Below are 14,755 nucleotides of genomic sequence, written 5' to 3'. Positions count from 1 at the left end.
GCTTAAGCATTATTGGGAAGACTTGTCAAAGCAAACATCATCAAGAGTGAAACCAAAAGACAGAGACAAAAAGCTGGAGACACTGAGCTATCATCATAATCACATGGGTTCCTGTACCTATTTCTGAGCCTGTGAAACCTGCAATCAGACAGGGGAGGGTGATCGGAGAGAGATGAGATACAAAGGCAAGGCAGAGATGGCAGAGAACAAAGAGCATGCACAAATGTAATACACACACACACACACACACACACACACACACACACACACACACACACACACACACACACACACACACACACACAGCTGAGCCTATAGCATGCATATGTAGGCACAAACACAGAGGAGAGGGGTAAAAAACAGCTCATTAGAGGTTGAAAGAATAGCGAAGACAAGAAAAGGCTGTATATTAAAAATGGATGCAGCTGTGCAACGAGTGTGTGTGCACGTGTGTGCGTGAATTTGCTTTTGTCAACGTAAATGCACACAGCCTGTCATAAAGTTTCATCTCCCACTGTGTCTCCTGCCGCGCTGCTGCCACATAAAAGGCAGCCGCGCATCCAAACGCTCCACAGAGACACCCCAGACTTTTGCATACTGGTGGACTCAAACCGCACACTCACCGGCCCCGCCCTTGATGCTTCCCTGGGGGCCAGACATGGAGAAGACGGAGAGACAGTCGTCATCCTGGGAACATCCGGCCTGGATGGCGCGAACGTAGCTGTGGCTGCGAGTGCGGAACACTCCTGGAAGATCCAGGGCTTCGACAGCTTGAGACTCCACCCCCCCGAACATGGTCCCACACACGGCTTCGAACTGACGGTTTAACGTCTCTCCGAGCTGGAGGATGAGCGGGAAGGTGCAGGGGATGAGAGTTCCTACATCAGTACTTGTCTTACACATGTCAGATGCACAATTTATATCCCCAAAGAAACTGTCTGTTGAAAGCTTGTGAACCCAGTTTTGTCATTTTCTACACAAATATAACCTATAAAGTTATTGCAGCTTAACACAAGTCCTAAAGAAATTTAATTTAGATTCTAGTCATTGAGGAAATTTCGTTCATGATAAATTTCCTGATGTAAGTCAGATTTTTGCTGTGACATACTTTACAGTCGAGTTAACCTTGTAGGTTGACCTCTCCTTTGGAGGGTAACGGTGGTCTTGAATTGTGGACTGCATTCATTAATGTGCAAAGCTTCTCAGAAATCACCTTTGTCCCATTCATGATTGATCCCATTTTCATATCATTGACTGAAAATCCCTCATCTAATTTCAGCTTCAAATTATGCTCTTTACGCCCTCACAGACATGCACTATTGGATCGTTTTCCTCAATAAACGAATGACCAGATCAAATCGAGCTTATCGTTAGCTCGGTGCAGCTCAGGTGACATCCACAATGCCAGCCCACATCAGCTAATGCCTCCACTGATGCCATTCTGAACATTAACATCTCACAAAATATGCACTGTTTCAGCCATCCCGCAGTTGAAGACATCTGAAGATGCCTTGCAATTCACCTTCATCCCATCTATGCCTTTCATGCCGTATCTGATGTAATCAACGTCAAATCCATTGTCATCTGTGCCTGCTTTGTTCTGCACTGCAGCCTCGCTGGCTTACGTATTTCATGTTTGCACCCGGAAGGACAGGAAGGTCTCAAAACAGATCTCCTAGGTCATATCTATGTAGAAAAACAGGCAATTCTAGGAGCGGTTTACACACTTCAAAGCCTCACCCTGCTGTTTGTTACCTGTGTGCTGGTCAAAGAGCGGGTGTAGCTACGGGAGCGGGTGTGGGTCTTGGGTGTGGTTCTGCTGTTAGGGTAAGAATCTGTACACTGTTTACACGAGTGCCTGGAATAAACACAAGCATAAATGTTAGTATTGATGCTTTGTTGTGGCTGTAAACACGTCCGCCATTCGCGTTGCTATTTTTATCAAAAAAAATGTTTGCAACACAAACAGCTCACCATTTGGTGAACCACCAAATAACAATTCACTGCATCATGTGTCATGACTGAGCCAGCTGGAGTCATTTTCCGTGCTGTGACGGTGCATTTCCATGCCAATTAGGGAACCATCATTTTTGTTCATTTTATATGAAAAATAAAATCCAGACATTCCAGCAGCTATTATGATGTTCAAGCAGAGCTACAGTTAAATGTGAGAAGGTTCCCAAGGCTGCCTATGTGAAAGTATTTACTGCATAATGCAAGAACATTAACATCCTTTTTCAGTTTCTTTCCCTATAAACTGAAATCCGCTGGTGTTATCTTTTTACTGATGTTTACCACCAAGCAATAATTTAGTTTAATAATTCAGTTTATGGTCTAAAATCTTAATTTGTCTAAATAAATGGTGCTTGAATGTTACTGAAATGCGTCTTTATATATGTCTTAAAAGGGTTACTCACTCAGTTTCACACAGAGTGTGAAATCATGTGTACAGAACACAGTGTGCCTCGTCCTAGCTGATGTTTATTTTCCTCTGTGTTCTTTGATTCACCCACTTGTTAAGTGCTTGCTATTAGGGCATTGCTGGGTCACTGAGTTTCTATCTATAATCTCCAGAGTATTTACACGGGCGGAAACAATGATTTGATCGCCTGTTAAATTTGTAAGTCTGCTCACTTACAAAGAAATGAACAGTCTCTCATTTTTATGGTTGCTTCATTTGAATGAAGAGAGACAGAACATCAACCAAAAAGTATTTGATCACCAATCAAAACATGACTTAGTACTTGGTGGAGAAACGCTTGTTGGCCAGCACAGCAGTGAGATGCTGTAGTTGGTCACCAGGTTTGCACACAGCTCAGGATTTTGGTTCACTCGTCTTTAAAGAAACTCTAAATCAAAGCTCTGCAGATCTTCTATACGACTGAGGTCTGAAGAGTCGCGAGACCACTCCATGGCATTAATGTGCTTCTTCTTTAGCCACTCCTTTGTTTTGGGTCATTGTCATGCTGGAAGACCCATCCATGACCTATCGTCAGTGTTCTGGCTGAAGAAAGGAGGTTCTTGTCAAGATTTCATGGTACATGGCCCCATACATTGAGTCTCAATAGGAATACCTGTATAAATAAAGGCCAAATAAAGTAAAAAAAATAAATCTACTGCCCCCTCAATGAGCAGATGCCAAATGATGATGATGCCAAAGAGTTTGATTTTGGTTTCAGCTGACCACAGCACTCTCTCCCAAGTCTTCTCTGAGTCATGTTCACTTGCAAATTTAAGACGGGCCTGTTCCTTTGCCTTCTCGAGCAGGGGCACCTTGTGACTGTGGTCTCAGCTGCCTTCACGCCATTAACATGCTCCTCCTGTGTGGTTTTGTTCTGATCCACAGCCTTTCTCATGATCATCCTCACCCCATGAGGCAAGCTCTTACATGGAGCTTCAGACAGAATCTGATTGATGGTCATTTTATATTTCTTCCATTTCCAAATAATGGCACCAGCAGTTGTCACCATCCTGACATGCTTATTGTGGATGGTCCCGTAGCAGGTCTAAAATCTTGTCTCTGATGTGCTTTGACAGCTCCTTGGTCTTCCCCATGGTGGTGGGGAAGTTGGAATTTAAGAAATTGATTCTACGGAGAGGTTTGTTTTAGACATATAACAAGCTGAGAACAGGCATATCGGTAATGATTGATTAATCGTAATCTATTCGACACAAGCATACACACAGACTTCAAATATTTATTTGACTCAATAACATGCATTTCAGTTCATAAAGTTTATGTAACGTGTTTTTTTCTGGATTTTTGGCTGATATTCTGTCTCTCTCCATTAAAATGAAACCACCATAAAATTAAAGACTGTTGGTTTATTTGTACGTGAACAAACTTACAAATTGAACAGGGATCAAACCTCCTTTATTTACTTTAACTAAACAGACATGAATTTTCTGAGTCTGAAAGGATCTTTTTAAAGTCTGAAATTAATAGTTATCCCAAAATGTGTTTGTAAACATCAGATTTTTATCATGTTACAAACTGAAAATAAAGATTTTGGAGAGCAGGGTTTTTCTAAGGAGGGAGACTTAGACTGTCTAAAAGATATTATGAAGCTATGAGAAGAAATTATCCAATGGTTTTGTATTTTCACCCACACTGTGGAAAATAATGTTGTCCACATTTAAAGAGTGAGCCTTAAAGGCACAATCAAACAATGTTGTGTATTTAAGCTGCAGCCTCTTATAAAGTTATGGAAAAGGAATGAATTCTAAATGCAAACCAAAAAAAGCTGTAAAGTAACATAATGCAGAAATCCTCCTGTGGGGAAATGTTCGCATAAACAGCAACCGTCCATACTAGGACTAACTTGCTATTTTGTTTTTCTGCATTTTGTTCCACGTTGTTGTTTTTTTCCCCTTTGTCATCCCACTGCTGTCTGTTTCTGTATTTTATTGTTTACTTCTGTCACATCTGTGCAATTCCTATTTGATATCCTGTGCTGCTTTTGCACTGCTTAAAAGAAAGACAACCAAACTAAACCAAATAAACGTGTTTTTTACGGTTTTTGAAAGCAGAGAGTTGAGTCGAGGGTAAATACAAGTATTTCAGCATGAATATAAAAGCTGAATTTGTGCCATCTGACCTTTGATCCATGCTGATAGATCGTCTGAAGGCTTCCCTCTGGGCAATCAGCGTGGACTTGGGCGAGGCTTTGGGACTCGTGTCCGAGTCGGCGCTGTCATCATCGCCCATGGCTTTGATGTAGCTGCCACTCCGCATGCGACGGCAAGGGATCTCCCCTCCGCTGTCAGCTGCTCCGCCACCACCATAACCACCTCCCCAGTCTTCTGAAGGGACCTGAGGCACATCCACATCCACCCAAACATGCACACGGTCACCATAACTGACCAACTTGTACTGATCTGAAATTGCAACAGGTAGTGAGTAAAAATGTAACAACCATGTGGGACCAACATGGTTTTAGTAGGTCAAACAGTTAAATGCGTTAAAAGTAAGTATGCATTCCTCTTCTACACCCACTGTTAAGGGAAAAGGAATTAGTCATGATGTGAATTAATCAACACCGAGATATTGAAGATGTTTTTCACCGCACTGTTTGCAGTTTCTTCTCAATATCTGATGTCAAGATCCAAAGGCTTCTCAAAACAGAAATATATTTCTTAATTAATCGAAAAATATTTCACACCTCGAATGGTAAAAGGTTTATTTAGCAGCACAGTTCTGGCCCACGTGCACACAGCGTTGGGTTGGAGGGCAGACACAACCGAAAAGTCAACTGCACTCGTGCACACACGCTCACATGCACATGTATGCATACACGAGTAATGATGCAAGAGAAAGAGAGAATAGGATGAAGGGACTTACAGAGAGAGAGAAAGTCTGACAGCTGGAAAAACACTGACGCAGAGAAGGAAAAACAACGTAAGCTCAAAAGCCGACAGACGGAGAGCAAATAAATAAAAACAGAGAAAAACAGGTAGACAAGAGAGAGAGGGCAGCAGACAGGAGTGGCGACACGGAGTGGGAGAAAGACATGAACGTGGTGGCAAAAACACGAAACAGAAGACGCAATTTAACAGACGAGCAAATGATTCTGATGGGAAAACAACAAACACAGCAGTGCAGTCAAGACAAGAAACTAAAGACAACACGAAGAGAAATATAGAGAATCAATGAAATTAACCCCAAGAATTACGCTGACATGTTCTCACAGTGGCCCTAATGTAAAATACACGAAGGCGTTAGCGCACCCAGGAAGAGATCACAGTGTCAGTGAAGTTTTGCAAATTCAGCAATTACAGGCAACCCTTCAGTGAGTGGGTATCATGTGGAACTACTCCAAAGTTGGGAAGCGAAGTCAAGCATGAAACACATGAGTTTTTTTTTTTACTTTAACGCTTTGAAAATGACCTTTTGTTTACTTTGAAGAAATAAGACAACATAAAACAACACATTAAAAAAATTCTAATCAAACAACCTCAGCTAACTGATTAGCATTGAGATTCAGTCTGGAGCTGCTTTATTGGTCTCAAATTACACAAAGCATGAAAGATGTCTTGACTGGTATTTTCTCAGCTAATTTCTAAATGTGTGTTGTGCTGAAATGAGGCAAATGCTAAATGCTAAAGTAGCATTTGGCCAGTCTTTGGATCAACAACCTAAAACAAAGAACTACAGGAGGCTAATAATGGCACTATATGCTTAGACACCACTCTACATTAAATTATTCATTATTCCACAGTAACTCTCTTGTCCCATCTCCCTCCTCTCTCCCACTAATGCCACTAATGGCTGCTTCTGCCTAAGCCTGGTTCTGCAAGCAAGTTTTTTCTTGATCACAGTGAGTCATCTGATTGTTTTCTCCGTATTACTGTAGCGTCTTTACCTTACAATATAAAGCCTCTTGAGGCAACTGCTGTTTTGATTTGGCACTATATAAATAAAGTGAATAAATAACCAGATAATCAGACATTTGGATATCCAAATATCTAGTACAGAGAGAGTTTTGGTGACAATGGGCTGATCTTTGTTTAGCCTTTAGCGCCCGTCAGGAGCTGTGCACAGGTTGATGGAGGAAACTAACAACAACGGCTCAACACTTCGGAGAAATTTTCATGACCATAAAAGACAGCACAATGTAGTAAAGTTTATATTTATGGTCCAAGTATTATACTTCAATATACTAATTAATGAATAACTCGTTATATGTATAGACTATTATGTATTTACTTTGTTAGGAAAGTCTAAAGACTAACTTGATGTTGCCTTACACATAAAAAATATAATTACAGGACTCCTGATCGCAGTGCTGTAGACAGCGTAGGACCAGCGTTCGGTAACAGTCAAAACCCAGAACTGATCTGAAAAATCTCAGTAGAGCTGATGAGAAATGCAGAATTAGGTGATGAGGTCACAGGGGTATTTCTCGCCACGAGTGACCCCTTATGTTGACAAGCGCAGCTTTAATTAGCATCATAGCTCGTGAGTATAGCTATTAACCTCGCATGTAACATGCTACTATTGTGGAGGACCACTCACTTGGATATGTGTGTTTATATATGTGTGTGTTCACTCGTACACTAACAGCAGCTGTTTTGGCCGAAGGACCTCTCAGCCTTTCATTTTGGTTTTCATTTTTTTGTAAATGCTGTCAGGTGCAGCTTCATATACGAGCATGTGACCAACACCTGCACCCACACACACACATAGCCAAGGCCCCGGGGTTTGGCATCCAGCTGAGTGTGTGTTTTTAAGGTCATCACTTAAAAGATGATTCAGCCTAATCTCGTGATCCCCGTGGCCGTCCACTATCTCTCTCATTTCCTCAAACGCCCCTTTCTCTCCTCTTCTTGCTTTGCCCCTTGGCTACCATCACCTCTTTTATCTCTTTTCTATCCCTGAGCTTGCTTTACTGTCTCTGGGTCCCTCTGCATTCATCTTTTCTAACACTCTTTGTACCTCACCGCTTTGCTCTTCTTTTCATTCCTTTTACTCCATATTCAGCTTTTTTTCCCCCTCGGCCCTCTTTTCTTTTTTAATCATTTCATATCTATCACACACAGGCTGAGGGGAAGGTGAGAGGCTCAGGGAACGGAGAGCATCAGGTTCTGATGCCACACATTGTGATTGGCATTGACGCCATGGGGGAAAGTTTGCACATGTCCCTTTGCCTCTGACCGTAGACTTGCGAAGATTCACTTGCATTTATTGCTCGGTCCTGACTCTTTGCAGGAAACCTGTGTAAGTATTAGCTTGTATGTACATGTTTCCTTTTTTTACACATGGAAATAACATACAGCAGGTAGACTGACCCTGCAACGAGAGAGGGACTGCTGTAGCATACTTGAACTAATTTAAAACTGACCATGTGTTTTATGTTTTAAAACTGACCATGTGGAAAGTTTTTTTTCTTGTTTGTTTGTTTTGTTTTTGCTTTGTTTTATTATTTGCTTCGAGCCCTGTGTACAGGAGCTGCATGCAAAAAGATCTTTTGTTAAAAGGGTTGGCGTAATAAGCAAATGCTTCAGCTAATACCTTTTGATTAGCCTTGTCTCATGCTTTCTTGCTTTGTGGTAGATCTTTGTTCTGTCTTCACTGAGATATTTGAATGCTAATCAATAAAATCAAACCAAATCAAATGTTTCCAGGTGCTACAAAAACTACTTAGTCAACGCTTTGTAGAGCGTTTTTCTTAATGTGAACCAACCTACATTTAGCTCTTCACTTTTGACTGTTTGCATAAATCCAGCAGATGTAGAGCCAATTTATACTCAGTCGTAACATGGAGAAATTCAAAGTTTAATCTTGTGTGGAGGAGAGAGGAGGATGAAAGTGAGGCTGTCGATTTATTGACTGACCTAGGTCCTGACCCTCACCTACAGCTACAGGTAGTGACCAAAAGAATAACAAGTTGGACTAGAAAGAAAGATTCAGACTCAGACCCCTCTGTTGTTGATTCAGCTTCCACTTTGGGTACTTTTAAGATTAGGCCTGAAACTCTCTGATTTTGATAAACTTAAGGTACTATATTGGTTGATCCTGAAACACCTGCATCTGAATTTTCAATAACTTTGTGTCTACTCTCTTCTTCCCCCTCACTCCCACAGGGAGGGGACGCAGATGGCTGGCCCTCCCTTAGCTGTGGGTGGTCTCTTCCTGTTAAAAAGCAGTTCTTCCTTCTCTTCATGGCTAAGTGCTCATTCACAGGGGATCATCTGATGGTTGTTATTCTCTTACTAATATTGCAGAGTCTTTACCTTACAATATAAATTATTTGCCAGTCTCTTATTACAAGTGCCACCTTTAATACACAAGTAATAGAGTTTAAAGGCAGCTGTTGGGTGTATGATATCTGCTCTTGCTTTCTCAGGCAGTTTCAATTTGGAGTTGTTGCACCTGTGCTGCTGTTAGTCCTGACATTTCATCCTGGTGAAACAGACCTGAACAGCTTTATATCTGCAGCTCCAGTGAGCTGTCTGCTCTGAAGCCGTGGATCAATCTGGCCTGCCCTGGCACATCTAAGCTGGGCACAATTCACTCAACATACTGTCTCTCCGCGCCTCCCCAAACCACCGGTGACACCTGGAGATACGAGAAAAGCTGCAGCAGGGGAAGTTCATTTCGTGTCCTAAGGTGAGAATGTGATGGTAGCCTAAAGCACAGGGTAAACTGTGTGGGGTTTGTCCTCAGAAAAGCACGAACACACAGACGACCCTGCTCTCGCTGTCTTCTCTATCAGCAGACCTCAGCTGTGTCTAAAGGATGAGAGTTGGAAAAACACCAGGGACTCCTGTGGCTACCTGCTGTTTCCGTAGAAACACAGCCTGCATGGCAGCTCTACCTCAACACAGCTGGAGGTTTCTGAGCTCGTGCTTGTGTGTGTGTGTTTGTGTGCGTGCGTGTGCTCTCTGAGATGCCACTGTAACAGCCAATAACAGTCTTTAATTAACCTTTTCTGCCATTTTAGGAGATAAAATGAGTGAACGGGTTCTCTGAAAATTGCATGCGGCAGATTCAAGCTACAGCGTGTTGACAGGAGGCAGGTAAGCGACTGTTGTAAGGGACAGGTAAATAACACGGTGGGTGAAGATGATTATTGTTTTCTGACTCACAGCAAAATGCCAGGAGAGTCCATCTGGCCTCTTAGGCAGACATTTAACCAAGAAAAAATACTTTTCACTTGATTTTTTTGAAACCTTTATTTAAGAAAAAGGGTTTTTTATGCTTTTGAAAAATTCTTGTTAATTTCCCCATTAATCCAAAGGCTTTACCACAAGGATCTTACCCATCTTTGATTGTATTTTCTTCTTCTAATTTGCTTTCTTGAGCTTTTGAAACAAAAATTGGCTGTGTTGCTATTAAAGGTTTGTTTCTATAGCAGGAAGATGGCATTTTGAGTAACTGAATACCTTTACTTGTGTATTCAACTGGAAAAACCAGGGTCTAAACCAAAATTGTAGGGACAATGGTTGCTTTTCTTTCCTTGAAACAATTAACCTTTGGAGGGACAAAGCCTAAATTAAAATCAATGGGTATTTTACCTCCCCAGCAGTCATCACTCAGTGGGTAAAACTTTAGAAACTTAAGGACGGGCTTGTAGACCTAAACTTTTCTGATTGGCCACTTGAGCAATCAGAAAAGCTCTACAAAGCAGTCTGTCTTTGTCGTCTTTGACAAAGACAAAGATGACAAAGACATCTTACTTTAAGGAGTACCAGAGAGATTGCTGGTTACTACTTTCACACATACACTGTGCACTCACTACTAGATTTCTATGTTATATTTTTTCAGCTCTGCACCTTCCTCACATGGTGGTGAGGTAGTGTCTGCACTTTTTCCTATTTTTTTTTTAAACGTTTAGCCAATTAGTACATTAAAGCATAAGCTATAACTGGATAGCCTATAGGTCAAATTTCAGTCTGGTGGTCAATAAGGAGAAAGACAGAAGACAGGCAGCCTATAGGAGAAATGTCAACTTAGCATGTCGGCAAGTGTAAACTGTCAGCATCTGACAGAGCCTACAGTCCTGCCTCCTGGGGAAGATCTTGGTTGTGGTGTAGCAGTGCTAACACTATTAGACCTGGGAAATCTGGAAGTTGGCTTCACTCTCTGACATTGTTTGTGGAAGAAACGTGTGTATTATATTTAACAATTTCCTATAGTTAAGGCTATTTGATGTTCGCCAGAGAAATGCAGAGAAAACGAAATCGTTTGTCACTTATCACCACTGAACCTTGGAACCTTCTGGCAGACTGAGTTTTAACTTTAAAGACATCAAATACTCCAAAGAATGCCATGGGGAGATGCCAATCATGGCAGCATGTTTTCCATTTATTTATATTAAAGCATGTGTTTCATACCTTAAATCATATCTATTGGGGTGTCTAGAACATAACGCATAAAGCATAAAGCATAAAGCAGCAATTAAAAAAACAAAACAAAAGGAATACAGGGTATACTTGTACTGTATATTCTTTGCCTGTGGCAAATTGTTGCCTTGATCTCGTGGACGTGATAATCCATCCATGGAGAATGTAAATGTCCAAGGCTGTCAGATCACTAATCATCTTTAACCTGCCAGCTTCCAAATACAAAGTCTGTATGAAGTCCAATTGAGACAATTTACACGAAAAGCTGGAGGTAGTTTATGCAGTTTTGATGAATTCACAGCGAGTAAGTGGGTAAGCAACACCCTCACTTAAATCAAAGTGTTTCCAGTACTGACATGTGTGTGTGCTACATGTGTTGTTTTCTGATTGTTTCACAGCACTTATGTTCTAAAGCACAGCTATACAAGCCCATACTTCCCCACAAGCCTGTGAGAAGGCACTGCATTGACAGATTTTGTGTTATAACTGAAGAGCAGGCTTCATCTTGTCTAGATGCCCTGCGTCTGTGTGTCTGTACTGGCTGTCAAATATACACATGGAGATGCAACACAGACTGAGAGCAGAGGCAGAAGATGTGAGATGGTCGACACGTTTTTATAAAGTCCCGTACACAATGATAGTTGTCGTTATGGCAGCGGACTAATTAGCCTAATCTTCAAGGGTCTGAGACAGTGGAAACAGAAAAACAAAAGTTCAAGACAATCTTTTCATTCCTTAAAAATAAGTTTTGTTTTTTTTTGCTTAACACCAAACCACATATATATTTGATTACACATTTGCTGATATGTAGGGACAGACACACCTGGAGATAGTGGAAGGTCCTCTCCTTGAGCTTGCTCTCAATGGGCACCAGGGCTTTGTCATAGGCTCCTCCTCTGGTAGAAGGATACACCTCTCTAGCCTGACTCACTGTCATGGCTGACCAGGTGCTCCTCTTCAGGGAGTGACCGTGATGCCCGTGCTGTCCTCCTCCTCCCTCACTCCCCACCAGAGCCATTGTTGTGCAGGCCATGCACTCCCCAGACCCCGGTCCGCCGCCTCGTTCCTTGGGCTTCTTCATGGTGAGCTCCTGAATGGCAGCATCCAGGCTCTCATGTCCTCTGGGATACCCCGGTCTACCCCCACCTACCAAGTAGCTGCTGTCACTGTCGAGGTTGTCATCGGAGCTCCACCAGCCCGCTGTCCGGCTGCGGTGGCGTCTGCCTGACTCATGCCGCGAGTCTCCACTCTTGCTACGTTCTCGAGACTTGTTCCTCCTGGTGGAGCGAGACTGGTGGCCTGAGTAGTGGCCCTCCTCCCCTCCACTCCTGTGGCCCCCACCTCTCTCGCTCCTGTAGTCCCCTCCTCCCCTCGTACCGTTGTACTCCCGTTTGGATGGCGCCTCCAGGGAATGGGACTTGGCAAAGAGGCGCTGCACCGAATTGACCAAGTGGCGTATGCGCGAAGGGCTCTCACTGCGTTGCTCAGCACCCCCACTGGCAGTGCGCTGGTATTGCAGTGTGTGGAAGCCATCATGATGGAAGGGCACCTGCTTCTCAAACTGGTCCATCATGTTTGAGGGCATGCGGTGCATCTTCCCCCCGTGGCCTGAGGATAGGCACTCTTCACAAGAGTCAAATGACTGGAGAGGTGGGTGCTGGTTGGGGTGGGAGCGGGGAAAGGTGCCTCCTCCAGAGTGACTATGGGAGTGTGAGCGGGAGTGGTGCCTCTCCAGCGCCAGGGCCTCAACGGGACCTCCCCCAGGGTAAAAGTGGCCATCGCTGTGACCGTGGTAGTAGTCTCTGCCTGGACCGTCACAGTCATCAGGCGTGCAGTGGCAGGGACCTCCTCCACCACCACCCGAGGAATGCTGAGACATGCTCCGGCTGACATGGTACCCTTTCATAGGCGCCGGGGCATGGTGTGCCGTCCGGGCCGAAAGGGGGCGCTGTGGGCGTGACAGGGCTGCACCTCACTCACCTGGTGAGAAAAACAAGAAATAATGTGAAGACATTTTATTTAAGTGTAGCAAAGGAACAACAATTGCAATGTTGTAGACTGTTTGGATGAGAGTCATTTTTTTTTGTCTAATTAGGCCTCTCATACCTGTCAGAAAGGACTAAGACCTCAAAGGGGTGTTTTTTTTATAAAACTTTGAGTACAGGTATAAGGTAAGATTAGAGGCTCACATATGGGAGGTGCAGCGATGGGACATTTGTGGTAGGAAGTAGATTTTGATGATTGATGTCAGGATTATTTTCTTTCTTCTTTTCTTCTTTTTAATGCGTGAATTGAAAGTGAAAACAATGCATTGTTTTTTTTCTGATTAACATTTTTATTGATGTTACACTTCATTTTTTACCTAACCAAAGACAAAACAGAGCAAACGCGAACATTCATCCCGCGGCTGCAATAAGCGGCCGGAGACAGCTTTCCTCTTTTTATTCATCTCTAAGACTGCAGGGCTGATAAATCAAGAATATTAGCCTTTCTTTCTCTCTCAGTGTGTATCTTCAGTTGTTCTTCTCCCTCTATCTAACAGCTTTTGCTCCTCTTTGACATTTATCGTTTTATTCATCTGCCCAGCGCTCCGTGTTATCTGTCGTTTTCTCCATCCAGGCCTGCAGGGAGTCTTTGAGCATTCCTGTGATTTAAAGCCGAGGAAAGCAGGTTGTATATTGATCACCTGCATCCGAATGCAAAGGAGCTAGAGAGTGGCTGCAAGCATCCAAGCATACTGCAGAGGGATTTTGGCAGATGATTACCAAATGAACAGCAACGTGATATCAATGGGACTAGGTGAAAACCAACCCTACTGTTGCCTCGAGAGGATGAAAGTGTAGTGGATGATGGGATCCTCTCCACAAAGCTAATGCAGGACCTGAAACGAGTGTACCTTGTCAAGCAGCAGTAAAACCTAAGTAAAAGTAAACAGAATGTAAACAGGATGAGGGCTATCTCTGGGTTTCCTTTCTCCTCATGACATGGATAACAACTGAGATTACATTCCAAATGTGGTAATCATGTATTTCATTGGACTGGCATTAATTGCTGCTGGTGTAATCACATCCTCTATTAACCACTTCTCCACTAACTATATAATGAATCACGGGCACACAGCCTGTTCATAATGCACACGAGCATTTGCCATCATTTCTAAATTTGATTAAATTGAGATTGAATTACTCGATGCGAGCCAATATCGGGCTGCTCGGCTGGATGGGATTCACTGAGCTCCTGCGAGTGTATTTGCACTTGTGTTTGCTGGCTTTCACGCTGAGATGAGAGATAGGGGACAGATGCTGGGATAATCATTAAATAGAGCGTGGCCTGTTTGCCTTGATTGGCTGAATGAGAGCTGCCACCCAGAAAGCTCACCCACATCTAGCCGTGTCATTGGTGTGGCCGTGACGATGGGCCTCTCCAAGTCAGCGTCCAACCATGGACAGATTTTAGACAGTTGTGCCACCTGGGCGGACCGAGCCACCTCTCATTAACTCTGTGGCTTTATGATCATTTCACTGCCAAAAAATAAAACCTGTAAGCATTTTCCTTTTTGACAAGGTATAAGCAGTGCACAATTCCTACGGGGAAATGTAACAATGCTGCCATTACTGTGCAATACTCTGCATGTTGCAGTGAAAACAACAAAAGCCCAGAAGCTAATAATGACAGTAAAGTCAGTAGCTGTGACATTATGAATTATTATCATCTTCCTTTTGTCGTTCTATCCCTCATTCCATGGTTGTGTGTTTGTGTTGCTTCCAGCAGGTGTGTTTTGATGATTTTTAAAAATCAGGTGGCAAATGGTGACCCCTTAAAAATACTTGAAAATTTTGATAGTGGGTAGATCTTGTGTCTCCATAAACATGAATTAGAAGATGGGACTGCCCTATAACAACACAGTAGT

General features: G+C 42.9%; 1 protein-coding gene across 3 annotated transcripts in view; it reads right to left on the bottom strand.

The window, feature by feature from the left end:
* dlgap3 (discs, large (Drosophila) homolog-associated protein 3) overlaps positions 1–14,755 on the bottom strand; it is a 156,771-nt gene that overhangs the window by 13,524 nt on the left and 128,492 nt on the right. For all 3 annotated transcript variants that reach the window (XM_085395585.1, XM_085395586.1, XM_085395584.1), the window contains exons 3-6: positions 11,669–12,825; positions 4,599–4,813; positions 1,756–1,858; positions 624–840 (exon numbers count right to left, since the gene is read on the bottom strand). In XM_085395585.1, the coding sequence (XP_085251711.1) occupies positions 624–840; positions 1,756–1,858; positions 4,599–4,813; positions 11,669–12,751 (1,618 nt within the window). In that variant the 5' untranslated portion in view covers positions 12,752–12,825. The remainder of the gene's footprint in view (positions 1–623; positions 841–1,755; positions 1,859–4,598; positions 4,814–11,668; positions 12,826–14,755) is intronic.

This window comes from Rhamphochromis longiceps, linkage group LG22 (assembly GCF_057381845.1).
Source record: "Rhamphochromis longiceps isolate RC_006_pf linkage group LG22, R_longiceps_female_GT1.1, whole genome shotgun sequence".
Lineage (NCBI taxonomy): Eukaryota > Metazoa > Chordata > Actinopteri > Cichliformes > Cichlidae > Rhamphochromis > Rhamphochromis longiceps.
Note: the sequence above shows the minus strand (reverse complement) of the source record. Positions and strands in the feature narration are given on the sequence as shown.